The following is a 26279-nucleotide window of genomic DNA, read 5'->3' as shown; positions in this document are numbered from 1 at the left end:
TGTACACTACAGTATATCAGTACACTACACTGTATCAGTACAGTACACAACAGTACAGTACACTATGTACAGTACACTACAGTACAGTGTACCAGTATACTACACTGTATCAGTACAGTACAGTACACTATGTACACTACAGTATATCAGTACACTACACTGTATCAGTACAGTACACTATGTACACTACAGTATATCAGTACACTACACTATATCAGTACAGTACACTACAGTACAGTATGCTATAGTACAGTACACTATGTACACTACAGTGCAGTATATCAGTACACTACACTATATCAGTACAGTACACTACAGTACAGTATGCTATAGTACAGTACACTATGTACACTACAGTGCAGTATATCAGTACACTACACTGTATCAGTACAGTACACTACAGTACAGTACACTATAGTACAGTACACTATGTACACTACAGTACAGTATATCAGTACACTACACTGTATCAGTGCAGTACAGCACACTATGTACACTACAGTATATCAGTACACTACACTGTATCAGTACAGTGCACTACAGTACATTATGTACACTACAGTACAGTATACTACAGTACAGTACACTACAGTACATTATGTACACTACAGTACAGTATACTACAGTACAGTACACTACAGTACATCAGTACAGTATACTACAGTACAGTACACTATGGACAGTACACTACAGTGCGGTATATCAGTACACTACACTGTATCAGTACAGTACACTATGGACAGTACACTACAGTGCAGTATATCAGTACACTACACTGTATCAGTGCAGTACACTACAGTACATTATGTACACTACAGTACAGTATACTACAGTACAGTACACTACAGTACATCAGTACAGTATACTACAGTACAGTACACTATGGACAGTACACTACAGTGCGGTATATCAGTACACTACACTGTATCAGTACAGTACACTATGGACAGTACACTACAGTGCAGTATATCAGTACACTACACTGTATCAGTGCAGTACACTACAGTACATTATGTACACTACAGTACAGTACAATAAATTATCAAATCAGGAAGTTCCCTGTGGGGTCAGTACTATTGCTTTAGATCTTGTTCACGTTTCACCAGTTGTCTCACTAATTTTCTTTATAGCAAAACAAACAAAAACCATAAAGCTGGCCTGGGTCGAGCGCTGCGTTCAGTTGTTAACGTCTCTTCCGTCTGCAGTTCTGGACTGGGGCTCAGTCTTTACTTTGCTTCGTGATGCTGACGTTTATTTTGTAGAGGTCCCTTCGTTTGGGTCCGTGCGGTGTTTCCCCACAGTCAGATTCAGGGCTTGTACTTCAGTCAGGAAGACACAGAAGGTACGTTGTTCCTGTGGGTGCCTCGCTGTCCCCAAAGACGGCACGTCCTTGTCACCCGGTCAAGACTTCTCCACCGTGGAGTCACCACTCCCCTGCGTAGTAAACGCGTGTCTTGTGGGGAGACACCTGAGATGCTGTCAGTGAGCTCTGCCCTTGACTTGACCCCTGACTTGAGCATCCACTTGATGGTTCTCGCCTGAGTTGGCTGCTGTCTTGATGGCCACCAGAAGGTTCTTTTGCGTCCACCATCGCTGCGTTCGCTCCTCAGCTTCTGGGTGAGGAGGAGCTGTCCCTGCTCTCCGGTGCACGTCTGTTGTGCATTTAGTCGGTGTGGGACCTGGCTCCTGCTTTACTCGGGCCACAGTCCTTCTTGTCCTCGTGTGTCATGGCGTTCACACTGTCCCGGGAGCTCCTTTAAGCTAACTCCTGTCTGACTTTTTCTGTCTGTCTAAATTTTAATGCTTTTGTTTTCCCTCTTGTTTCATTAGCAAATCATAGAAGCCCTGTAGCTAAAGATGGCATTTTGAGTATTGTTTAGTGAATTATTAAACATTTTTATTTGTAGTCTTTTTAAGTGTCTTTCAAGTAAAAAGAGTAAAGTCTAACCTTGGAATTCTGAATTTCAAGCCTCCATAAAATAAGGTTAGGTTTGTATATGATGGTGTATTTGAAGTGCTGATTTTTTAGAAAACAAAGTTTTTAGATTCCATATACAGCATTCAAAAGAAGATTTGGTAAGAAGGTACTTTTTAGTGAGTTTGTATTTAATCTCGTGTGACCTAGACTTAGACTCCTCCCATCGACCGGAACCAAGTTTCAGAGGAAGCGATACAAGTGGACTTCCTCTCCTAAAATTTACATAGTCTTTGAAATGGTTTACTTTTAAAAATGTTAATGAAAAGATACTTAGGTCAGGTATTCCGGTAATCATTTTAGCTTAATCAAAAAGCTACAATCACATTGTCTTCTGTTAAATTTTTTATAGCAAAGTATAATTTTGATTGGATGACTTGTCTTATGCTTATAATCAGTTTGGCTCAGTTAAACTCAGTAAATAAGCCATGTTTGTTTTATTTTAAGTTGCAGTTCTACAAATTATATTTTTGCCTATTTTACAGCTGAAAAGTACAAGGACTTAGTACCTGATAATACAAAAAATGCTGACAATGCGGCTAAAAATGCAGAGCCATTGATTAATTTGGATGGTAAGTGTATGAAAGTGATCCTCAACATCTTTGGTTCCGTAAGTGTTTTTTACTTCCTAGAATGAAGTCTGGGTTTTGGTGAATTAATGATGCTTCCTGCAGACAGCATTTGTGTTAATGTCTTTTGCTGACAGTTATGATATGCCTTCTCCTTTGTCTTGTAGTTGAATAGCTAAATATTAAAAGGTTCTTCTTTGATCTCCTCATAGCAGTTTGGGGTTTTGATTTGTATTTAATCATGGTGGTGATTGTTTGCCATCCTGAGTGTAGAAATATTTTTTTAATCTAATGACACTATGAGACGAGTGGTACAATTTTCCGTTAAGTCCCAGATGTCTTTACGTAATAATTCTTTCTCTTTTTAAAAGCATGGAGATTCTAATAGTGTAGGTGATCATATGTTAAAGCTGCTTTCACTGACGGCACCCCCATGGCCTGTAATTCACGAGCCCCTTTGAGTTGGTACGTGGCTTCGATGCTCGAGACCTGCTGCTTAGAGAAAGGTTTTGGGAAAACTGTCCATTGAAGGATCTGTGTATTAATGTGGATAGTTTGGGGAAGAAATGTTAATTAAAAGTGCTGCATAATTGGGCATTGCAGGAAAAGGAACAGGACAAACCTGTGAGTTAATTTAGTCATTTATTGGATTGTTCCATTTGGCTGATTAATAGGAAAACCATTGATCGAATAGTTTACCTAATTGTTGGTGCCTTCTACACTCCTCTTGTAGCAGCGGTTTTAAGGTTTAAGAGATTTGTTGTTCCTGGAAAATTGAAACGTTTTTGTAAGTTTATGTGTTTACATGTATGTCTGTGTTATATGCTTGCGGGGCTGTACGTTTCCACGTTTAATCTCTCGTAGTCAACAATCCTGACTTTAAGGCTGGCGTGATGGCTCTGGCCAACCTCCTTCAGATCCAGCGTCACGACGACTACCTGGTGATGCTCAAGGTCAGCTCCACGTCCTGACCCCTGACAGAGACTGTGCATCAAACTCTCCATCTTCTGAAAAGTAACATTCATGCTTGAATGACTCACATGTGGAGGAATGTGAGGCGTGAAGTGGATTGTGTGATTCCGTGTGCCTGAGATTATCTGCTGACAGCTGATGCCAGAGTGTGCCCTCTGCGCCTGCCACTGTGCCGAGTCCTTTGGTCCTCCCAGCAGTCCTAGAGGCAGTGCACATCTGTTTTTAAAAACATGTAGATGAGGAAACTGGGACTTAACAGAGAAAGAGTGCCAGGAGGACTCGGACAGTGGCGGAGCCAGGATTGTGATCTGGGTGCGTCCCTTCCTGCTACATCACCCACTTCTGTTGATCAGACCTGTTGACATGCTCTGTGGTCATTGAGGTAGGGAGAGGTGCCAAGTCAAGGAACAGTGAATTGGTCGAGAACATACACCCCAAAATCTCCGAGGAGTGAATGTCTCTGTCCTCTGAGTCCCCGTCCTAGACAGGCCCCTCAGCTGTGCCTGCACTTCAGGGAAGCCCGTGGTCTGCGGAGCTCTCCTGTGTCTGAGAGGAAGCGTGTGCATGCAGTTGAGAAGAGGGACCACACCAAGAGCGGGTGGTCGTGCAGGGCTGGGGGCCAGTGCAGTGTCCTGGCTGGAGGGTGGTGCTTAAGATGCCAGACTGGGAAGTCACTTCAGAAGTTACTCTTGATCTTATGAGAAGTTAAAGAGCTTTCAGCTACACCCTGTGCATGTAAATCACTTTTCCGTAAACTAACTGAGTAAATAAATTTCACTCTTCTCATAAGAGATCAAGCCATGATTTATTCTCTTTTTATGGAATTGTGTGTGTTCTGTTCCTAGCTTATTACAGCTGTCTAGGCTGAGTCTGAATGTAAACTCAGATTTTCTCAGCTCAGATTGAATACCAAGAGACAAAAGAGTTTTTAGTGAAACTTAGTTCTTTCAAAGGCTTGTTCCTTACTCAGGCGATTATATAAATTGCTTTGGAACAGTACCAGTGGTCATGTCAGCTTTAATCGTAGACTGAGTGAGAAGAGAAACAGACAGTGCTAGCATATTTAGGGTGCTCTCATTAGACTTTAAAAAGCCAATGGGAAAAGAATAAATTAGCTATGATCAAAAGCTTTATAAAATTCTATCCCAGCTCCATGTTTGTCCTTTGAGTTATTTTAAGAAGTGTTCAAATAGTACATGACAATGTGGGAAACGTCTCCATAGGTTTGCCAAGTATGAGAATCAATATATTAACTGTTTGGCAGCCGGACTATTTAATATACTTGCAATCAGTGTAAAAGGTTGGTTTAATTATTCTTTTCAAATGTAGCGTCCACTTGTGTCTGCCATGATAAAATGCCATGGTGAGGAAGAAAACAGGGTGTTCTGTGAAAGATCTGAAAACATTTTACTGTAATTAAGTGGAAAAGGGAAGGACAGTGTGTATCATATGCTGCCTTTGTGTCAAGGATCGCACGTGTGTGTGCGTGTGCATGAGCACGCTTGTGAGAGAGTGCTGGTGAGAACACGAGGACGGTGACAGTGGGGGTCGCTGGAGGGTGGCTGAGGCTTGGGTAGTACGTGGTAGGTACAGACCTACCTTGTACCATGTATCCTCCTCCTTTTTAAAATTTTTTCCATGCACACGAATCACCTATTCAAAAAATGGTTCTATTTCTTGGGACCATCATTCCACATATTAAATACTAAAAGTGAGAACTTTCATTATAATAGCATGTTTAATTTTTAACTTACTGGGGAGTTTGTTAATGAACTAGGTAATTCTAACGTCATCAGATTGGGCATCCTTATTCTCTAAACTCGGAGAGGAAAGGATGATAAACAGCCAGTAAAATGTAAAAACAATATTTTTGGGTTTCCCAGGCAATTCGCATTTTGGTCCAGGAACGCCTGACACAGGATGCAGTTGCTAAAGCAAATCAGACAAAAGAGGTACGTATCATCTTAGAAACGCTGAGTTAATTATCAGTGAAAGTTTCTTCTGGTATGGTCATGTGTTTAAAGTTTGCATGTATCTGCTTAAGATACGCGTTTGATGTTAGAGCTGCCGGAGAAAGGACAGCTTACTCCAGTGGGGTTGAATTTGATTCTTAAGGAAATCGTATCTAGTTGGTTTTGAGTGAGAGAAGAACTGCATGTGTGTCTAGCTTCTTGCCTTAGAGAAGTGACCGTGAGTGCATCCAGTCTCCCACCACGAGCCACAGTGGGGGCCAGGTGAAGTCTATTTAGAAGAACTTACTCCTGAGGTTCATGGGTTATTCTGACTAATTGCTGGAAATAAGGCAAACCTTCTCTTTGTAACTGATTTTCTTTTTTGACCTAAATCCGGTCCTTGCTATTTTGTTTCTTCAGAGAAATTCCTTCTCATTTTACTCTATTTTCTAGCATAAAACATGAGAAAGTAACTTGCCTAAGGTCACCTAGTTGGTAACTGGTTGAGCTTTGGCAGTTTGATTCAAGATCGTACAACCTTAGGGTGGATGGGGACAGGGTCCTGTGTGGAGTCTGCACGAGCTGGTTGCTCACCCTGCACCCTTAGGGTGGATGGGGACAGGCTCCTGTGTGGAGTCTACACGAGCTGGTTGAACACTCTGCGCCCTTAGAGTGGATGGGGACAGGGTCCTGTGTGGAGTCTGCCTGGGCAGGTTCTTGGCCAGGTGTTGGGAGGTAGAGGCTGTGTTCATGTCAGGTCCAGGACACAGGTGACTGTGCCTGTCATTCTTAGTCCTGCTCTGTAGGCTCAGAGTTGAATACACCGTAGCTACCTTTTCCTTAACAATCTTGGGATATTTTTAGGTTCACTGTAGCAGAAATCAAATGTCCCTAAAGTCTCTTTGACTCTGCGACAGTGCAGAGCGTGTCCTTAGGGGTTCGCAGCTGCAGGTGTCTGGGAAAGCCCCCGTGGCGTGGACGTCCCTGTGAATGCCTTGGGCACAGCCACCATCCTGGGCTCTGCCCTCCTTCCCTCCCCCGCCTCCCAGTGTCTGCTGTCCTCTGACCTCATCTCCAGTGAGGCCCAGCAGTTTAAAGGTTGTGAATGCTGGGGCAGTGTAGTCCCTGAGAGACACTCGTTTCTTTTCCAGGTTCTCATTGGCTTATTAATTACGTATGAATCAGGCCACTGGACACTGGATTAAAGATCAGCTTATTTCCCCCACACTATAGAACAGACCATAATTGTTCCGGCATAATGAAGTCATTCACTCACTCAGCGAAATTGCCTTTGGTTTGAAGACAGTGCACATAAGGCATAGCCAAATCTTGTTGCTCTTGTTTGCAAGAAAAATTTGGTTTATCTTGAGTGCTCCAATCCTTCTTAATTTTAGCGTCCTCTCAAAGGCCGGCATGCTGTCATAATCCCACGGGGAAGTTTTCCAAGTGCAGGGCTCTGCCCTGTCCTCGTTCCTGACTAGCCCCTGGGCGTGCCGTCTCCTTCAGGGCAGTTGTTCCTGGGTGGTCTGCTGGCGGAAAGGAGGGCGGGGCCTCTGTGCCAGGCGGACGTGGAAAGCCACTCTGCCAGGCCTCTGCTGTTGCTCGCTGGACTTTTACGCCCACTTACTCCTCTCACCACGTGGTCGTTGCCAGCTCTTTAAGGCAGATGGCGCCAAGGGAGGTTTGTATTAATAAACAGGGCAAGAATTAAGTCGTGAGAGCCTGGCAGTGTAAAGTTGGAAGGAAGTGACGTTTTACTGGTGATGATTTTACAGTATCACCAGCAGAAATTCTTGATGCCCGTCCTTGTCTTTGTATGATAGTGTGGTGTCGTCATAGCTGCCATCTTGGTAAATCTGAATATAGGTGCTGTCTGGTTAGCTAAGTGGTTTAGATCCTGTTCATTTTCCTAGACTATTTCAAAGTAACTTCCAAATGAACTATTGACAGTTAAATTATATATAGATAATCTGGGAAACATGCATATTTTAGTAGATTTGTGCAATTTATAAAGACAGATCAGTGTGCTCAGAAGTCAACTTTCTTGAGGAAGGTAGGATTGAGTCCTAGTCCACGTGCCCTGTGCACAGCCGCCTCTGCCGGGAGGGGGCCCAGCCTGCCCGGCCCTCCCGTCCCACGTGCCCTGTGCACGGCTGCAGCCCACCCGGCCACTCCTCCGAGGCCGCCCTGATAGCACTGCTGCAGACAGGAGCCGTTCCTTTGCACACAGGTCATGGAGGACGGGCTGGGTCTGGAACTCGCTCCCCTGTGCATCCTACTGGCCGTGGTGGGAGAGAAAGACTCCTCAGAAGGCAGGTGTAAAGAGAAGGTTCTCAGTCTCTGCGAGTGCAGCTAAGAGGGATGACACCACACACAGTTTGCTGCTTTTCAGTTTCAGAGGAGAAAAGCATGTTAACTGTGGTCTCATTTTATTCTTCTTTTTAAAGGGCCTGCCTGTTGCTTTAGACAAGCATATTCTTGGCTTTGACACAGGAGGTACGTGACTGTTTTGATTAATTCACACTAGTTTTAGAGACTCGGTGCCTGTTGGGCGGAAATGAGTAGTGGTCTTAAATAGAAAAGTTACTGATTATTGCGTGTTTCTCATGAAACAGATGCGGTTCTGAACGAAGCCGCTCAGATCCTGCGACTGCTACACATCGAGGAGCTGAGGGAGCTACAGACGAAGATCAACGAAGCCATCGTGGCCGTGCAGGCCATCATCGCCGACCCAAAGACAGACCACAGGCTGGGCAAGGTTGGGAGGTGAGCGCCACGGGGCATGGCTGCCCGCCTCGAGGGGCCGTCTGGAGCCAGGCACGCTCTGGCAGAATCCCAGAAAATCGACTGTGTGTAGACATTTACCACCATTGCTTTTTCTTTAATAAAGTTTGGGAAACTGGATTTTCCTTTTGACCGTGCGTTACGTTCACGTATCTGTATAATTAATCTGCTTCCTCCTTTGTGCTTAAGGTTCGTGCCAACCCCAGCTTTGTTACAGAGACAATACAGATCCTCAAATCGTAGGAAAACTTAAAATATTTTATTGGAGTAAACAGCTTATTGGAGAACTGTTACATCTTTGGTATTTATTTATAAATGTAGTAATTTTCTTTGGGTAATTCTAGAGAGGGATCAGAAAACACAAACTGAAACATTTTAGCACCTTTTAATATAAATAGAAATGCAGTGATGCAGAGGTAAAAAAAAAAAAAAGAATTTGTGTTGGGAAACCATAAATGGTCTGTTCTCTCCCGCAAGTTCTGCAGAGCCTTCTCTGACCTTGTCAGGGTTCGCATCTTTAGAGCTGTATTTCTGTACTGGTCGCATGTGCTTTAATTTCTTGGCCAGACAAAATCCATAGCAAACATCAGAGTTAGTGTCTTAACAGTCTTAATTGGTTCTTACTTGAATGAATTTGACCTTTTAAATATCTTTATAAAAAGTTGCTTTAATAAGCAACAATTAAAATTCTACTACACTTTTTAAACTTGCAGTAACTTTGTAAAAATACAGTAGTAAAGGTTGAGGTATAAACTTTTCACAAGATACACTTAGTCGTTTGCGCTGGAAAGGTCCGTCCGCACGCTCGAAACTTGTGACGGCCGCTCCTCCTCCGCTTTCTGCAGTGACTCTGCAGTAAGGTCCTTCCGAGGCCGTGTTTACTTCCTTCCTGCGGGGAGAGGTGGGAGGGTCAGGGCTGCCGCAGCGTCTTGCAAGGGGAAACAGCCTGAGGGCTGGTCTCGGCCGTGCAGCTAAGCTAGGCTGACCTGAGGCAGTAAAGACGAGCCACTCGTGCTTGGCTATTAGCTTCCAGCTCAGTGGCTGTCACTGTGGTGTGTGGGGCCACGGCCAGGATTGGGGCGGGAGGTGGTCTGGCAGTGGACAGACCCCTCTGCTGGCTGACACGGAGCGGCAGCCTGAGTGTGCGGCCTACCTGCTGGGCAGTAGGGGTGGACTGCTGTGATCCCATAGAGGTGGGAGCGCTGCTCCGGGAGGTACTCGTCCGTGAACTGGCCACTGTCTCTGTCGACTGAGATGACACCGTCCCTGCAAAGCAAGAGGGAGTCCGTGTGATTTCAGGTCAGGGAGAAATGTCAGTTCCAAAGAGAAACCTCTGCCAGCCTCAAGAAGACATTTTTAAATTAATTTAACCAAATGAGTTTTGACTCAGAACCAGAAGATTTGTCTCTCTGTGGTTCTCAAAGTGATCCCCAGACCAGCATCGTCCGGCAACTTATTAGAAGTGCAAATTGTTGGGCCCCACCTCACCCACTGAGTCACAAAATCTGAGACAGGGCCCAGCAGCACCTTCTACCAAGCCCTCAGTGATTGATTCCACACTCAGGTCTTAGGCCCACTGGTCCCTGTCTGCAGTTCTCAGCCCCAGCTGCACACTGGACTCAGTTGAAGGTCTCCCGAAGTACAGTGCCTGGGCCTCGTGCAGCCCAGTGAGCTCAACACATCAGGGAAACTAGTCTAAATTACCATATTTTCCATTCTCCCAGGTGGACAACTAAAATGTTCACAGAGTCATTAAAAAAAAATCAACTTATGGGGGCCGGCCCAGTAGCATAGTGGTTAAGTTCACACGCTCTGCTTCAGTGGCCCGAGGTTCATGGGTTCAGGTCCTGGGCATGGACCTACATACCTCTCATCAGCCATGCTGTGGTGGCATCCCACAGACAAAATAGAGGCAGATGGGCACTGATGTTAGCTCAGCGACAGTCTTCCTCAGGTAAAGAGAGGAAGACTGGCAACAGATGTTAGCTCAGGGCCAACCTTCCTCAACGACAACAAAAAAGTCAAATCATATAACTCACGGTAGCACTTAAGGGTAGTTGTTTATTCTCTGAAGATCAGATTTAGATTAATTAACATGTTCCTTTTTGGATAGTTTATTACCAAATAGCTCTGCCACTTGTGAGCTACTTGTGAGCCGCAGGATTCCATTTCTGCGACTAAAAGCCTGATGTGAAAAGCAGCAACACTTGAATGATGTTATCTGCTTGTGAAGAGACAATGAAATGAAAACCTCAGCCAGGGCTACTGACTGGTCAGCTATGGATGTCTGGTACCCATGGAGCGTCCCCAGGCCAGCGGCCATTCCCGCTGTCCCGCGCCTGGCTCACCTCCTCCAGTCTGTGTGGTAGAAGTGGCCCGCGTAGCTGACCAGGCTGAAGGGGTAGTTGAGGCTGCTCTGAATGACACGCCGTCCGGCTCCATCGGGGAGGGTGCACTCCAGTCTTTTGGTTCCTTTTCAAACATCAAAGAAGGAAAGTTAGATCCTTTCATACCATGAAGGAAAAAAGCTCCTCTGCCAAAAATAATAGTGTCAGGTCAGTCTCTTCCCAAAATAAACAGAGGTGGGCCAGGAAACAGGACGTTTCATTCCACCACAGGGATACAGATTACCAACTGAAGTTTTCCTGTTCTGTTACCAGTTTCAGTTGGTTTCATAGCATTCTGGTTTTTAACAGAATTTAAACTCTTAATCCTTTTTTGGAAAAAAGAATTGCATTTACAGAAATCTGGCTAAGCTCCTCCCAAAGTAGGGCATTAGAAATAAATGTTTTTATAACTGATTATAAAAAATCTTATAATTTTTATAACTTGTTTATAACTGATAGAATTTCAAGTGTTAGCTCATCAGTTGTTGTAAACGTGACATCTGGATAAATGCTTGCCCTTTGTAAACAATGGATAATAGCCAAGGCTGCCTTTTCACTAAAATCCTTAAATCTTTTTAAAGACTATTATTTTCTAGGTAGGAATACAAAGTAACTAAAACAGTGACGTGGCTCATATTTTTCAGGGAAAAGGAAGCAGTCTTGAAACTTTTGCAATAGCTAACACGTCAGGAATTTCCAAGTTTCACATTTCTCATGGAAGCCTGGTTTAAATTTCAAATACTTGTCAAAAATGTAACTTGTTTTGGAGAACTGGGCTGTAATAGTGACCATCTGCATCACAGTGCTTTATTGGATGACACAGCCTTTAAGAATAGCCTTGTCCGTGTTCTTTGGTGTATAACTCGACACAGCATCTTTTCTGTTGTGCTAGGAGTGCCATCACAGCAGGAAAACAGCCCGGGTCTTGGCCCCCAAACTCACTGCTGGGGGAGCCACCCCTCTTCAGAGAATGTCCTCCACAGAACAGCATGCTGCCTGGGAGGGCAACGGATCTTTACAAATGTCATACTGATGTCAAAAAGAGAAAAGGAGTAACTGAATAACCTCTTCATTTATCTGCGTTTGTCAAGCCAGCCCTGACGGTCTGCCAGTTAAAGTTCTGTGTGCTCCGCTTTGGCGGCCCAGGTTCATTTCCTGGTTGTGGAACCACACCACCTGTCTGTCAGTAGCCATGCTGGGGTGGTGGCTCATGTAGAAGAACTAGAAGGACTTATAACTAGGATATACAACCATGCACTGGGGCTTTGTGGAGGGAGAAGAAAAGAGGAGGAAGATTAACAACAGATGTTAGCTTAGGGCAACTCTTCCCCTGCAAAAAAAAAAAAAAAAAAAAAGCCACACCCATATATCTTAAGTTTGTCAGTTCCAACAGTGGGTAATACTTCTCTTTAACTCAAAAAGTATTCCGAGTGCTCATGTCGGGGAAGGGGAGGCCATACAAAAACAAGTGGGACGCAGGACTGGCCCACAAACTTAGCACCTACTTCATGTACCCACGGCCCAAACCCCAGGAAGTTCATTGTAAGAATTGTCACAAATGTTCTTTAAAAAGTCATGTGCTGTACTATTAGAAATTTAAGCCAAAGGATGGAAATGATGGGATTGGGTCTGCTGGAGAGCTCGCGCCCCGTGGCGAGGTGTTCTGTCTGCGTTCCCCTGCGGTTACCTGCGTCTGCCCAGCAGAGCAATTTGGAGAATGCGTCAAAGGTTAGGCCGTTGGGCAGTCCAATGTCTTTATTCACCAGAATCCTCCTGTTTTCGCCCTCCAAAGACGACGTCTCAATTTTAGGAGCTTCTCGGTTCCAGTCTGTCCAGTACAAGTTGCTGTGAATAAATTAAATGGAACAGAGAAATACGTCTTCCTGTGCATAGAACCAGGTTTTGGAACCATCTTTGGAGCTTTTCACTAAGTACTTCTGAGTCAAAAACTCTTTGTTGAAAATTAGAGCTGCAAGTTTTCTTTCCTGATTCGAATGGGTTCTCTGGAATTTCATGTGGTAGAAGCCCCATTAAATACAGCAGGAGTTCCTCAAGGCACTGAGACCCCTCGGCTCTAACAAGGACTGAAACACGGCCCCAGCTGGGGCCCCAGCTGATGACTGCAGCAGCTGTCACAGACACGGAACACTTTTCTCTTGATTTTTGCTACAGTGCAAACGAGGCCAGAGAACTAAGAGGTGGGTGTCTGAGTTTTGGGTACCCACCATTTGATAGAGGTGAGCCCTACCGTGGTCTCAACACTACAGTGTCCTCGTGTTCTCAAGGGCCCCCTCGCTCCAGTCTGTGCTCTGCGGGTGGGCCTGCTCCCCTGCTCTGAGCGGCCCGCCCTCCACGCTCTCTGAAGGCTCTGCACCCACACCGCACCGCAGTCCTGCTTAATCGTCAGTTCACCGTCAGCTCCTCCGGGTGGGAAGGAGGCTCCACGAGGGAGTCCATGTCAGGGAGGAGCAGCGCATGGCCCTGCAGACCCTCAGGAAATGCTGTCACACTTATGCACCTGCACTCCACGCTCCTGTCCTCCCCTCCCCACACTGCGTCTAAAACCCGAGGACTGCGAGTCGGGAGCTACAGGGGACAGGACAGGGAGCCCGGCTGACCCTCGGATGGGGTCCACGGCGATGGCACGGGGGTTCACCAGGTCCGTGTGGAAGAGGGCCTTGCGCTCGGAGCCATCCAGCCTGGCCCTCTCTATCTTATCCAGGCCACTGTCCGTCCAGTACATGGTTCTGCGCACGTGGTCGATGGCGAGTCCTTCGGGGCTCATCAGACCTGGAAACAGCAAAGGCAGGACTGGAGCATCTGCAGGGGTGAAGGTGGGCCTGGGGCAGAGAGGGAGGCTGTGCCTGAGCAGTGAAGTCCTGCGTCTGCGTCGCAGCACCAGGGATGGAGGGACAGATCCTCCGTCACTTCCTCTGCCACCTCAGTCTGCCCTGGACGACCAACCCCAGCCTCCGGGCACCCACAGCGTCAGCTGCGGCCACAGTATCCTGCTGGAGCCCCAGCACCCAGCAAGGCCCCAGGGGGATGGCTTCTCTCCCCTGCGTACACGAGTCCTATGCTCACGAGGACCTGCCCAGACCTCCACCTCCGAGGGTCAAAGCCAGGTTCCCTGGACGTTGCAGAACCCAGTGGGACAGGAAGCGTGCTCCAGGGAAGTGCTCACCTGAGCTGATGATGGTCTCGGGCTCTGCCCCTGGCTCCAGGCTGGCCCGGCTGATCGTCCGTCCGGCAACGTCTGTCCAGTACACCATCCTCTCCCGGCAGTCGTAGTCGATCCCCACGACGATGGAGCCCTGCGTGGACCAAACACAGAGTTAGACAAATTAGGACTTGGCATTTCCTGAGCTCACGCTCAGCTGCCTGACCCCTGGGGCACAGCGAGAACCCTGCACCGAGTCTCAGGGGTCCCTGGGGTCGAGATGTTACCGCACTCTTTGGAAGAGCCTTGTAAAACTCACCAACGCACAAGATCCACTCCCCTCTCTCCCGTGGAGACGAGGCCGCCCTGCCTGTGCAGCCCGCCTGCCTCTGCCTTGCCCCGCACGCGGCCTCGGCTGTACTCTTAGGTCCAGAAAGGCCGTGCCTGGTGGGCTGGGACCTGGGGACGGTGGTCCCCACCTTGTCTGCCCTCCTCCCTTATAGCTAAGTGACAGCCGAGTCTCCTTCCGAGTGCTCAGTCTGGACGCCCCTTCCACACCCTTAACAGTCCCTGCTTCCTTCCACTTCCAGCCAGACCCCTGACCTAGGAAGCCCACGACGTGCAGAGCCACAGCCAGGGCCACTGGCCGTCCCTGAGGCCGCCCAGCTGCCCGCTCGCCTCACAGGGCCTCGAGGGGCCACCTGATGTGACCCTGGCAGAGGGGCCAGCTCCTGTGGAAGGGGGGACGCGCACAGGCCTTGAAGGGCGAGCACTTTACTTGAGAACAGAGGCATGTGTGTCACGCACTCCCATGCGCCCCCACTGGCTATGCCAGATGGCAGCATCTCCTAGAGGAGAGGGTCCCGGTTCAAGCCAGCTTCCCGGAGATGTGCCCATAACCCGCTCCATTTCTCAGCCCCCCATCAGAGACAGGTTCAGGTGGGCGGGGATGCCCTCTGGGACAGTCAGCGGGAGGGAGACAGTTTCTGAGTTTCCGCCCCTCGCGGAGGAACTCACGAAGCAGCACACTCGGTTTGCCAAAGCAAAACCCATGGAAAACCTCAAATCTTAAGGAGGAAGAAAGCGCATCTTTCTCTGAACACTAGCTGCCTCGAGACTTGTCTGGAGCCAGGCAGGAGTCAGTTCCTCACAGGAGTCGGTGAAGCTCAGAGACAGATGGGCGAGCTCCCACCCAGTGTCGATGCCTCTCTGAAGCTCCCTTGTCCACTTCAGAGAGGACGTCCCTCCTCTGGGATGGAGTCCCCGACATGCGGCTGCCGGCTCAGGAAGCAGCGACAGCCCCAGGGAAAGCTGTGTCCACCCCATCCCAGCACCACCCCGCCCCACGTCTCCATCTCTGAAGGTGTCAGAGACGCTCAGAGCAGAGAACCACAGTCCACAGAGCCAGCACGGAGTGAGGGCGGCAACAAGGGGCATAGGTGACTGACTTCCACAGGGACGCGGCCGAGCATGAGCCACAGCCTGCAGCCAGCGCTCCTGCAGCTTATTCTCAGGACCTCTGGGGAGGTCAGTGGCCTCGGGTTCAGACTGTGTCAGTCTCCCCGGGGTCACCAGCCTCCTTAGCATCCTGACAACTCCTGTTCCCCTTCCAGGGATCCGAGCCTGTGAACCTGGCTGGAGAAAGCGGCCCTGGCCAGTCAAACAGGGCTCGGCAGCAGAGCCATATGGTGGAGGCATCAGGCTCGGCAGATGCCCCCAGGACCCCCCAGCTCAGGCCCAGCCCACCCAGATCTGTGTCCCCCCTGCAGCCCGCCCCACGGGCATCCACATTACATGCAGCGACAGCAGGGTCCTGGCCGCGTCCTTCTGAAGCCTGGTGCCATTGAGGGGCAGGTGGCCGATCTGCTGGCCCTGGGCGTAGAGCAGGTAGGTGCCCACGGGTGGAGGGGTCATGTCAGGCCGGGGCGTGGGCTGGACCGTGGGGGGAGCGACTGTGGGGACACCTGCGGGGAAGAGGGACAGGAGCAGAGGAAGTGGAGCAGGTGGGCGGGAGAGCAAGGAAGGCCAGCTTCCCACACCCAGCACCTCCAGCACCCGGTTCTTCACCCCCCACAGCTGTGCTCCAGACCGGCCTCATGAGAAGCCCGAACCCTGAGGGTCTTCTCAGGGACCTCTTAGGGAAATCACTGCCAGTTACGAGGACGGAAGACAGAACACCCCCTTCCAACAACAGCAGGTTGGTGTTTTTCTTTTAAGGGAGGAAACCAGGGCTGGTTCTGTGTCGGCTCCCCTCTGGGCCCAGATGATGTGCGTCCCGTCACACTGGGGGGATCAACTGCACATTGAGCTGGACTCCAGATGTCCCATTACAGCGCCTGCTGCTGAGGGCACCAAACATGGATGCAAACGGGGACCTCGGGCGGGCCCAACTCAACCCAGTGGCACGTGACCGACTTCTCCGCGGGACCCACTGCCCCCACCCCCACCCCTCCACCACAGCCCCTGGCAGCTGTGGCTGGGAGGGCATCCGGCTTACAGGCGGGGGTGGTGCCTGGCTGGGAGCGGGTGCCCGGCACCTCTCTGCCATCTCGGTCCACACACCAGCAGAAGTCACTCCTGCCATGGCACTGCAGGGGGGTGAAGTGGCCCCACTCATCGCACTGGGGCACGTACTGGTCGTCCCCGGGCGCGCCCCCGTACAGCTCCAGCAGGGTTTCTCTCCAGCGCTCGCAAACGGTCCGGGGCCTCGGGGTGGGCTCTGAGCAGAGGGGGGACAAACAGCCTTCGGTTGTGAGCCAAGGACACAAGGACGCATGTAGCTCCGGATCCCCACACCCAGCCTCCTGGTCCTCCTCCCCTGTCCATCAGTGAGGCCCCAGCAGCCGGTGGATGCTGGGCCAGAGCAGCGACGGGCTCCAGGAGTCCTCCATGGGCACCAGAGGGTTCCGGGCTCCTGTCCCGGGGACAAGGGGATGGGGACGCAGGCTCCGTGCCTGGAAAGGGACCATCTTGCGCAGGCGCCAGGCCCCACAGACTGCCCCGCCCGGCCTCTGTGAGCGGTGGGGACGTTCCCTGGGGACTCGGGGTCCACGTGATCCTTCCAACACTCCTGATCCTCTCCACCTGCTCCAGCGCCAGTGCCAGGCCCTGCTCCCTGTAGGTGGCCCGAGTGCCTTGGGAGGTGCTACTGAAGGCCCACCCTGCAGCCCGCAGTCCACCCCGGAAAACCGTCCTGAGTGGACGTGCCATGACCGGTGTGAGCACCGCGGGGTGGACGTGGACACTGGCTGTTGACGCGCCAGCTCCCGCATCCTCTGCCCACCTGTTCCGGGGATCATCTCACAGCAGATCCCTTTTCTGGGCTTCCCACCACGTTGCCCTGCTCTGGCCCCACTGTTTCCAGCTCTGCCCTCCCCACTGCCCGCCAGGCCCAGCGGCCGACTGGCCCAAGCTTCTGACCCACAGGAGCCGAGGTCTCGCAAAGGCCTCACAGGGAAGGCAAGGCTGGCTCCTCTCCCAGACGTGTCCCAGAGACCTGAGAGGGAGCGCCGCCCCCTCCGACACGCGCCCCTTGTGGGGCGGGGCTCCTGCAGAAGCACCCAGCACCCCAGCCCCATGTTCCAAACCAGAGGGTCTGTTCTTGGTTCGGGGACCACCCAGCAGGGCGCCCTCTTGTCTGGAACGTGGACCCGGCACCATCAGCTTCTGGGACCCGTGGCTCCTGCACCGTCGCCTTCCTCGCTGTTTGAGGTTGTGTCTCCACCCATCTGGGGCTTATTGCCCTCCTGTTTCTGGGTGGCGGGGTTTTAAACACTTTGAAACCTCAGGCACAGTGCTCTCCCGCTTCAAGCTGCCTCCCTGTGCTGATGAGACTAGTCAGAAACAGCAGCCACGGCCACGCAGCACTGAGCGAGGTCTGGGCCATGGGTGAGTGTGCACGGAGGACGTGCTCCTCTGTCAGTCCTCGCTTCTCATCCTCTCGGTTCCTTGTGAATCACTGTCCTCAACGCACGCGCCCAATAAACTTAACAGGGTCCCCAGCCATCTGATTTCTTCCAGGCCCAGCTGGAGTTAGAGCCCACGTTTCAAAGGGCAGGCGCGTGGGAACAGAATTTCTCTGCCTTCTTTTTTGGACGCGTGAAGTCTTCTCCTGAAAACAGGGCCCGGGGAGCCGGGAGCGCCACCGCAGCACCGGGTGTGCGTCTGGACCACGCGTCTGCAGTTTACCCACGTGAGTCAGAGCTGCTAAGGTCCTGGCTGTGACGTTAACATCACTGAGAGGGTCGGCACTGGTGGCAGTTCTCCAGCCTCACACTTCTGCCTTAAAAGCCAAGCTAGGATTTACGGAATCCTTTCAACAGTAAAATGGATCTTTGAACGGCAAGCTTGTGGATTCAGGAATTATTTTGGCTAAAATGGTATCAATCCAATCCTACATTCTTCATAATGAGGTTCTTCTGTATTTTAGAAAAAAAGTTCTTCCCACCTCTGAACGATTCAGCGAGGAACAGGACCCGCCTTGGCAGCCTGTGGTTGGTGAACTGTGCGCACAGGGTCACCGTGCCCCTGGACAGGGAGGCAGCGGCATCTCAGGTCGCACGGCTCACCAACAGCTCCCTGCCCCTCTCCCGAAGGTGCCTGGGCGACAGCCATCCCACCGACACGCAGGGCCTGGCCGGGGCCGATTCACTGACTTGGAGCAAACCAGCTGGAGCCGCCCACAGGTGTCATTCTTATTTTCCCTACTGACGTTAAAACAACCTCAGACTGTTTCCTGCCATTCAGGAGGCCGAGATGAGTGACGTAAAGTAATGGGGGGCAGTTTTCCTGTTAGACAAAAGGCTGGTCAGGCAGGAGCCTGCAGCTCCCAGGCCCCCCTCCACAGCGTGACAGACCCAGGCCACCTACAGACGCAGCCTCAGCTTGCAGCCCCGCCCTGGACAAGGGTCTGGGAGGCTGGGTCGAGGGGCAGCCGTGGTCGCACGTCACGTGCACGTGTCTGTGTCCCCGTAACATGAACGTGCATGCGGATGTCACTTATCGGCCGAGTCTCCTGGGAGGATGGGGCTGTGGAAGGACGGTGATCGGGCGAGTCAGCGTGATCTGGGCACAGCTCCGCCCTGCCCCCCAGTCGGCACCTGCTTCTCAAGCTGCAGGCCCGAGCTGGTAGGGGTTCCTTGCTGTGGGCTCACCTGGGGGTCCACAGTGAGGTGGGGCAGAGCCCGGGCGAGTCCGGGAGCCGGGGACTTCATGGCCGTCAGGGTCCACGCACCAGCAGGAGCCAGTGCTGCTGTCACACTGCAGGGGCACGAAGTGGCCGTGCTCATCACACTGGGGGACGTGGAGCTGGGCGCCTGGGAGGGCAAGCTGCGCCTGGGCCTCGTGCTGCTGGCGTTCACAGGGTTTCAGTCCTGAGAGGGGGTCTTCCAGGACCAGGGCAAGGGACAGAAAGGAGGGACAAAAGGCATCATGACCCACCTGCCCTCCGCTGCCAGCCTCAGTCTCTGCCTGGTGCCAGCTGGGTCCTGGAGCTGCCACGGGGCGCCCCTCCCAGCTCAGGGGGCACCCGGCCCGCTGAGTCCACTCGTCTCAGCACGTCCCGTAACTCACACATAGCAGCAAAGCAGACCCCGGGCAGGACCCAGAGCTGCTGTGAGTAGGACGCTGGTGGGCATCCGCGGGCCTCCCCAAACACCACCCAGCAGCTGTCCGCCACCCTGAGAGCTGAAGATCCACCAGCCAGGCCTCAGGCCCCACAGCACAGGTGGGTGGAAAGGCCGCAGAGAAACAGCGCCGAGGGGCGGGGGCTTCTGAGCCCGTCTGGCCTCCCAACCTTACCAGGTGCGCACCGGAGGCCGTCCCCATGGTAGCCGGGGCGGCAGCGGCAGGAGAAGGAGCCGGGGGTGTTGTGGCAGGAGGCTGCGGGGTGGCACGGGTCCTGAGAGCACTCGTCCACATCTGTAGAGTGGAGAGGGACAGAGGAGGCATGACCTCATGGTACAGCCCCACCGTGCAGGGCCCCATGCACGCGGGTCTACCCAGAAGGCCCTGGGCCCAGGTAGCCACGCTGTCCCCGAGGTCGAGCCCGCAGAACGAGGCCAGGACTGAACGCCAGCGTGGAATCCGTGTGCCGCGTAGTCTAGAGCGTCTCATCCACCGTGCCTCTGGGAAGTCACAGCCTCAAACAAGCGTCTCGAGCGGGAACCGCGAGTCCCTCCCAGGGACACCACAGTGAGTGGACGTGACACTGGTCTTCCCTCGCTGTGGCCCACCTGCCCAGAGCTCTGACCTCAGATAGAAACCCTCACTTTCCCCTTCAGGAGAAACATAGTGTAAGAGAAACACTGTCTGCGGTTTTGGGAGAACACATGGAAGGAAACCTCACACACTCCAGGCCACGCTCCCCCACAGCCGCGAGGGTCAACCCCGCACTTCTCAGAACCACCACGTCGTGGACCTTCAGACAAAGCAACCGCATCCTTTACTTCATTCACTGACGACAGCACCTGCCGACAGCAGCCAGGCTCCCCCTCCCAGAGAAGAACGAGCCATGCGTGTGGGAGCGCGGAGCCAGACGCCCGGGCTAAGAGCACGAGGAAGGCGAGGCCGGTCCAGCCAGGCCCCACTGAAACAAGACAAACGCCACACCGAGCCACGTCCAAAACGCCTGAACGTGTACACGACAGGAGAAGTCGCGGGAAACCCAGGACACAGGGTCCCAGAGCAGGGAACCTGTCACCTCGGTGCATAAAGCCCACAGCAGACACGCGACCCGGACGCCAGAGTCACGGCCCCGATGGGACATGGATCACCCAGCCTCCCAGGTGACATCTGTGCCAGGACAGCCCAGGCGACATCATGTGTGCTGTGACCTCACTCCCCTGAGCCCCCAGGCGCCCCTCGCCCAGTGCCAGCTAGTGTTCCCTGCGCAGTGACACGGAGGGCACTCGCGCAGTCTCCTCGCGCAGTTTAGTCAACACGAGTCAGTGCCCTTAAGCCTGGACAGTCCTGGTGCTCAACACCCCCAGCAAAGGCCACCAGAGGCTCTGCCCCCGGCCCCGGGCCTCTGGCCTGTCCTTCCCACAAAGGCAGGATCCTGGGGGGAACTGTCTGCAGAGCTAGAAGCAAACAAGCGTTTCTGGTGAGCTCCTCAGCTCCCCAAATAAACCAAACAACCCGATTACAGCAGAAGCCTGGTCTCAGCCACACGGGCTTCCTGGTCACACGGGCCTCCTCGAGGTCGGCCATCTGTCCCTCCAGCTCAGAGCCAGCCAGGAAGGGCTTGCGACTGTCCAGTCCTGGGGCCTGGGAGAAGCTGTGAGACCAAAGCTGTCAAGTGAGCATGCAGCCAAACACAGGAAACTGAAGCTATTCAGGACACATGCTAAAGCACTCCTCGCGGCCACAGGAGCCCAGCAAGGACGGAAGCAGGAATTACTGAGACCCGGGCCAGCTTCTAGAACCATGGGTCAGCTCTCGGGGTTATTTTTGAACAAACAGGGGACTCCCCTGAGCTCCCAAGTTACTTATGTTCTTAGAGCCAAGGGCCTAGGAGTCTGACCAGCCTCCTCCCCAGAGACACTGCAGTCGCGGGAGACAGCATGGTCAGGGACAAGCCTGGGAGATATCCTGGAGAGACAAGAGCATCTGAGCAGGACGGCCCTGTCCCCAGAGAGCCAGAGGCAGCCGAGGCCCCTGCAGAGGAGGCTGGCGCCTAGCGGGCACCAGCAGCACAGCGAGGGGCCTTGTGTCAAGGGCTCTCCTCTGCATCCCAGGATGTCAGGGTCGGGAGACGGAGTGGGGCTGCCGTCGGCCCCGGACAAGGCGGGGCTGCCCTCGCAGCACTGGGGGTCGTGGCTCCGTTATGTCACAATCATAGTCAGGGTGTCTGGCTTCCAGGCCTGAGGTCCAGGCCACAAGGCCCTTGGCCACCCAGGGACGAAAGCCGGCCCAGGCTCGGCATGACTCTCACTCTATCGTCTGTCGAGCTGGTTAAAAACCTGTTTGAAACGCTCTGTTCTGAGCTCCCGCGTTGGTGCTTCGACATTCTTCTCTCAGCCCTAACTCTGAGCCCACGCCCAAAACCGCTCAAACACTGAAATCCGCTCAAAACCACCCAGCCGAGTGCATGTGGGCCTGCCAGTGTGGCTGGTGTGGCTGGCGAGACCCTCTCTGGGGTTTAACAGATTTCTTTCATGCCGCTCTCCTCTCCCCCCGGGGCTGCAGCAACTTCATGGTTCCTGACCCAACATCCACATCTCGGAACAGGGACCAGAGAGGACCCTGTAAGCACCTCCTACATCCCTCCTGAGCGACCACAGCTGAGCCACGGGCCCCTGCTCAGCTCACTCCTCCCTGCAGAGCTCCCCACTCGGGACGTGCCAGGGTCACCAGGATCCAAGGCACAGACCCGCCTGGGAGGCATCCGCTCACACTGATCGGGGCCGCCATCCGTCCCGAGGGAGCGAGGCCAGAGGAGACAGCTCGACCTGGATGAGGATTCCCGCTGTGACCCCATTGATCAAGGGCCCACAGCCACGGGCAGCCGCTCCAGGGAAGCCGGTTTTGAACAAACTGGCTGGAGGAAAACACACCCGTTTATTGCTGGTTTGATGGAGTAAAAAAGTGTGTGTGTGTGTCCTTCAAGAACGCACTTGCCACAAAACAGAGCCTTTGCTTCTATTTCTCTCTACTTCTCCATTTTCTCCATTTATCCCTACGGTCACTGGGACACACGCACACTGTGGCACACACATCCTACACCTACCTTGCTGCTCACCTTCGCGACTGCCCGGCCTGATGCGTGCACGGCTTAGGTCTTTAGGACGATGACCACCCTTTCTCTACCACCCAGGGCCTGATGTGTGGACGGCAGCCTCGAGAGTGCCCCAGAGCTGCCTGTCTCCTGGCATTCGCCGTCCTGTGTACCCCCTTCCCTTGAGCACCTTGTGACCACACCCTGAAGCAGCACTGAGGGGGCATCATCTCTGTGACTCTAACTCCATGTCGCTGGCAGACTTTCTGCTCCTGGCGGTGAAGTGAGCCACGCAGCTGGAGGGTCCACACAGCAGAAGAGGAGGTCACTCCAGGAACAGCCAGCAAGGTCCCGAGGTCCTCAGTCCTGGAGGACTGGTCCCTGCCAACAACCACGTGTGCATCTTTCCAGCTGGGCCATCGGATGAGACCCCAAGTCTGCCGCACCCCTGGAGGGTCCCGGAGTAGAGGATGCACTGAGCCAGCCCCGGACACTGATGTGGATCCAGAGAGAATCCCGAAAGCAGAGAACCGGAGATAAGACAGGGACAAGTGAAAATGGCAGAAATCACCAGAGGGTGGAATCACCCAGGATGGCAACACTGTGACTTCCCAATGTGGAAAAGCAGCCACTCTCAGGGTCCTAGCACGACCCCAGACAGGGGCCAGAGTCTGGCGGGACAAGCCGAATTCAAAGGAGGGAGAGAGCAATTCCAGGAGGGAGGAGAGCCGGAGGTGGCCACCACAGCCCCATTCTGATGACTCACGTCACACACCTGCTCTGCCCTGAGCCAGGGACCGAGGGAGTTAGACACACAGAAGCCGATGTGTGCCAGCCGAGCAGCCAGATATTTGACAGGAGACCCTGCGGATGGGACCATTCTCGGCGCAGTCTCACTTCCTAGAGCCCAGTCATGTGCTGAACGGAACTGAATGGAAAGTTCCACAGGTGTGGGCCTAACGGAACCATGAGGAGTCCGCCCTCTGTGCCCAGCCGGCCGAGTGGACAAGTGTGTGAGCCACAGATGCACCTCCGTCTAGGCGGAGAGACGCGCTCTGTCTCAGGAAAAACCATGGCTTTGATCGTTTCAGTGTAGACCACGTCTGCAAGGAAGCCACGCAGCAGAGCTTCTGTGCAGCAGAGGGGGAGACACCACCCATCAAGGAGCCGGGTCTAGATAGCAGCCCACCTGCACGCATGGGCCGTGCTGCCCAGCCTCTGCTGCCGGACGCTGGGGGGGCAGGACAGGACCAGACACGGGGTGAGGAGGAGGCCGGTCTGTCCAGACCCTGCGAGGCTCCCAGGGCCACAGGGCTGTTCCCAGCACACCTGCAGTGCCCTGGTGGCCGGGAGAAGACGAGCTACCTCTCGGGCCATGTGCCCCAAACCGACCATCTCTACTCCAGACCCTCTCCCAGTATCCTCTCCTCCGCGTCTCACTTTACACAATTTGTGTGCATTACTGACAGACAGATGGCATGAAATTGCGTTTCCAATCACGTGTCATTGGGTACTTTGAAAACCTTCAATGGATTATATTATGCAGATTTCCTGAAAAATCTCCACGTTAACATACGGCTAATCCCAGTTTCATGAATGTTTATACCGAGTTATGCCTGGTTTTCCAGGAACGACCTCACACATCATTTCTAATTAATTTTGAACAGCCAGCCCTGCATTCTGGTCTCGTGATTCCATGAAATTCTGTACGAAGTCTTAAAGGAGGCAGATTTCTGGGAGACAAGTGCTGAGCCACTAGGCCGGTGCTAACGTCCTGCTCTGTCTATGGAGGCTCCGCCCCAGGCAGAGCAGGCAGGGAAGGAAGTAGAAGGGTCATAACTAAGTGCAGAGACACTTAACCCATCGCTCCAGCGGGGGAGCGGCTGCCAGAAATCAGCGCAGCAAGCAGGGGATGAGGCTGGTAACCAAAGGGACCGAGGGGACCTTCCCAGGGGAGAGCCGCCTCCCCGGCCCCTGCGGCCCACGGCTTGAGCACCGGTCACCACCGGCCGCACTCTCTGGCCTGGAGCGTCTCCACAAACACCCTGCTCCACCAGCCCGGCCCCTCCCGACCCAGCAGACCCCTTCCCTCTCTGCGCAGTCAGAGGAGATCCTTTCTGAGGGTCCCGGCCCCACAGGGCCCTCCCGAGTCGCTGGGCCACGCGTACTCACCACTGCACTGGTGCCCATCGCCGCTGTAGCCGGGCAGGCAGGCGCAGCTGAAGGCGCCGCCCCCACGGGGGATGCACCGAGCCTGGCCGGGGGCGCAGGAGTGGCTGCCATCCTCGCAGGGGCTGGGGGGCGGGGCTACCACTGAAAGAGAAGGCCAGGCGTCCAGCTCAGGCCTGCACGAGCCCTGCTCCTCACGGCTGACATGCCCGCAGCCTCGGGACATCTGGGCTCACGGGCCACCCCAGAACCGAAGGTCGGAACCTGATTCTAGAAGGATCTGGGGACTGTCTGTCTGCATATTAACCTTAGGAACGCTGCCCTGGTCTGCGGTGAGAACAGTGGATGTGAGGGTCAGCCCTCAAGACAGGGCTAGATGCAAGCTGTGCCTCCCCAGGACCAGTGCTCCACACACGCACACACACAACAAACGCACACATGCACCCACACACAAATGCACATGTGTGCACACACGCATGCATGCATACACACCCACACACCCACATGTGCACGCACACACATGCACCCCTGCACAGCACACACACGCATATGCACACGCACACATGTGCATGCATACACACCCACACACCCACACGTGCATGCACACACATGCACCCCTGCACAGCACACAAACGCATACGCACACACACCTGCACACGCACACACACCTGCATGCATGTGCACACACCCATATACTTGCACACACACATGCACACGCATATACCCACATGCACACACAATACACTTGTGCACATGCATACACATGCATACACATGCACACAAATGAACGTCTGCACACACCCGCACATGCACACACCCGCACACACAAATGCATGTGCAAACACACCCACACATGCACACACACCCCGCTCGCATGGTCTCTACCGTTGCTGGACTCATCCTGCTGGGTTGAGAAGGGTACTTCTCCATCACCGCCCAGCTCTCCCAATGGGATGAATCTGGAATTCTAGTTTGTTTGGGTCCACTCTCAGTCCACAGTGTGTTTCTGGGACCCTAGAAAGGGCATGTGGATTACAGCTGGAGCTCCAAGCTGGCCAAGTGGACACGTGTCTCTGGATTACAAATCCTCTTCATTCTATTAGAGAAACACCTGACTCTCCCCAGAGCTGCTAGACATTATTAGAGGTTCAGTCTCATCATGTGATTGGGCCGGACATCGAGACACACAGCAGTCCTCACTGCAGGGAACACCCTTCAGTGACAACACAGAAACACCCGCCGAGGGGGACGACACAGAACACAAACAGGGCTGAGCGGAGCCAGCGCTTCAGGTATTTCAATCCAAACCATCTGTTTTCCAGACAACCACACAGCAGAGCTTCCGTCCATCAGAGGAAGGGGAAACCCTACGGGATGGAGACCCAGGTGCGGCACCATGTGGGCCACAACGGGGGAAGCTCGGGCACTTACCACGGCAGGTGTGCCCGTCGTCTGCAAACTCATACCCAGGCCGGCACTCACACCGGTAGCTCCCGGGCAGGTTGACACACATGGCGTTGGGGCCACAGCGGTGGAAGCCAGTCGCACACTCATTTACGTCTAAGAAGAAATGAGAACAGGAAAGTGCCCCTTGG

The 26279-nt window shown here is 53.1% G+C and overlaps 2 protein-coding genes across 3 annotated transcripts in view; one reads left to right on the top strand and one right to left on the bottom strand.

The window, feature by feature from the left end:
* Window positions 1-8372, top strand: part of RTRAF (RNA transcription, translation and transport factor) — a 15571-nt gene extending 7199 nt beyond the window's left edge. The window contains exons 4-8 of the mRNA XM_046655096.1: window positions 2461-2547; window positions 3409-3497; window positions 5400-5468; window positions 7916-7964; window positions 8084-8372. Coding sequence (XP_046511052.1) covers window positions 2461-2547; window positions 3409-3497; window positions 5400-5468; window positions 7916-7964; window positions 8084-8238 — 449 coding nt within the window. The 3' untranslated portion in view covers window positions 8239-8372. The remainder of the gene's footprint in view (window positions 1-2460; window positions 2548-3408; window positions 3498-5399; window positions 5469-7915; window positions 7965-8083) is intronic.
* A 143-nt stretch (window positions 8373-8515) lies between these two features.
* Window positions 8516-26279, bottom strand: part of NID2 (nidogen 2) — a 45609-nt gene continuing 27845 nt past the window's right edge. Inside the window, exons 10-21 of one of the 2 annotated variants that reach the window (XM_046655094.1) lie at window positions 26116-26244; window positions 24688-24828; window positions 19599-19718; window positions 18953-19183; window positions 16297-16518; window positions 15594-15763; window positions 13824-13953; window positions 13258-13429; window positions 12327-12484; window positions 10601-10724; window positions 9406-9518; window positions 8519-9141 (exon numbers count right to left, since the gene is read on the bottom strand). In XM_046655094.1, coding sequence (XP_046511050.1) covers window positions 9131-9141; window positions 9406-9518; window positions 10601-10724; window positions 12327-12484; window positions 13258-13429; window positions 13824-13953; window positions 15594-15763; window positions 16297-16518; window positions 18953-19183; window positions 19599-19718; window positions 24688-24828; window positions 26116-26244 — 1721 coding nt within the window. In that variant the 3' untranslated portion in view covers window positions 8519-9130. Of the gene's footprint in view, window positions 9142-9405; window positions 9519-10600; window positions 10725-12326; window positions 12485-13257; window positions 13430-13823; window positions 13954-15593; window positions 15764-16296; window positions 16519-18952; window positions 19184-19598; window positions 19719-24687; window positions 24829-26115; window positions 26245-26279 lie in introns of both variants that reach the window. The other variant, XM_046655095.1, reaches the window with a different exon arrangement.

This window comes from Equus quagga, chromosome 2 (genome assembly GCF_021613505.1).
Source record: "Equus quagga isolate Etosha38 chromosome 2, UCLA_HA_Equagga_1.0, whole genome shotgun sequence".
NCBI lineage: Eukaryota > Metazoa > Chordata > Mammalia > Perissodactyla > Equidae > Equus > Equus quagga.
This window is presented reverse-complemented; position numbering and strand designations above follow the sequence as displayed.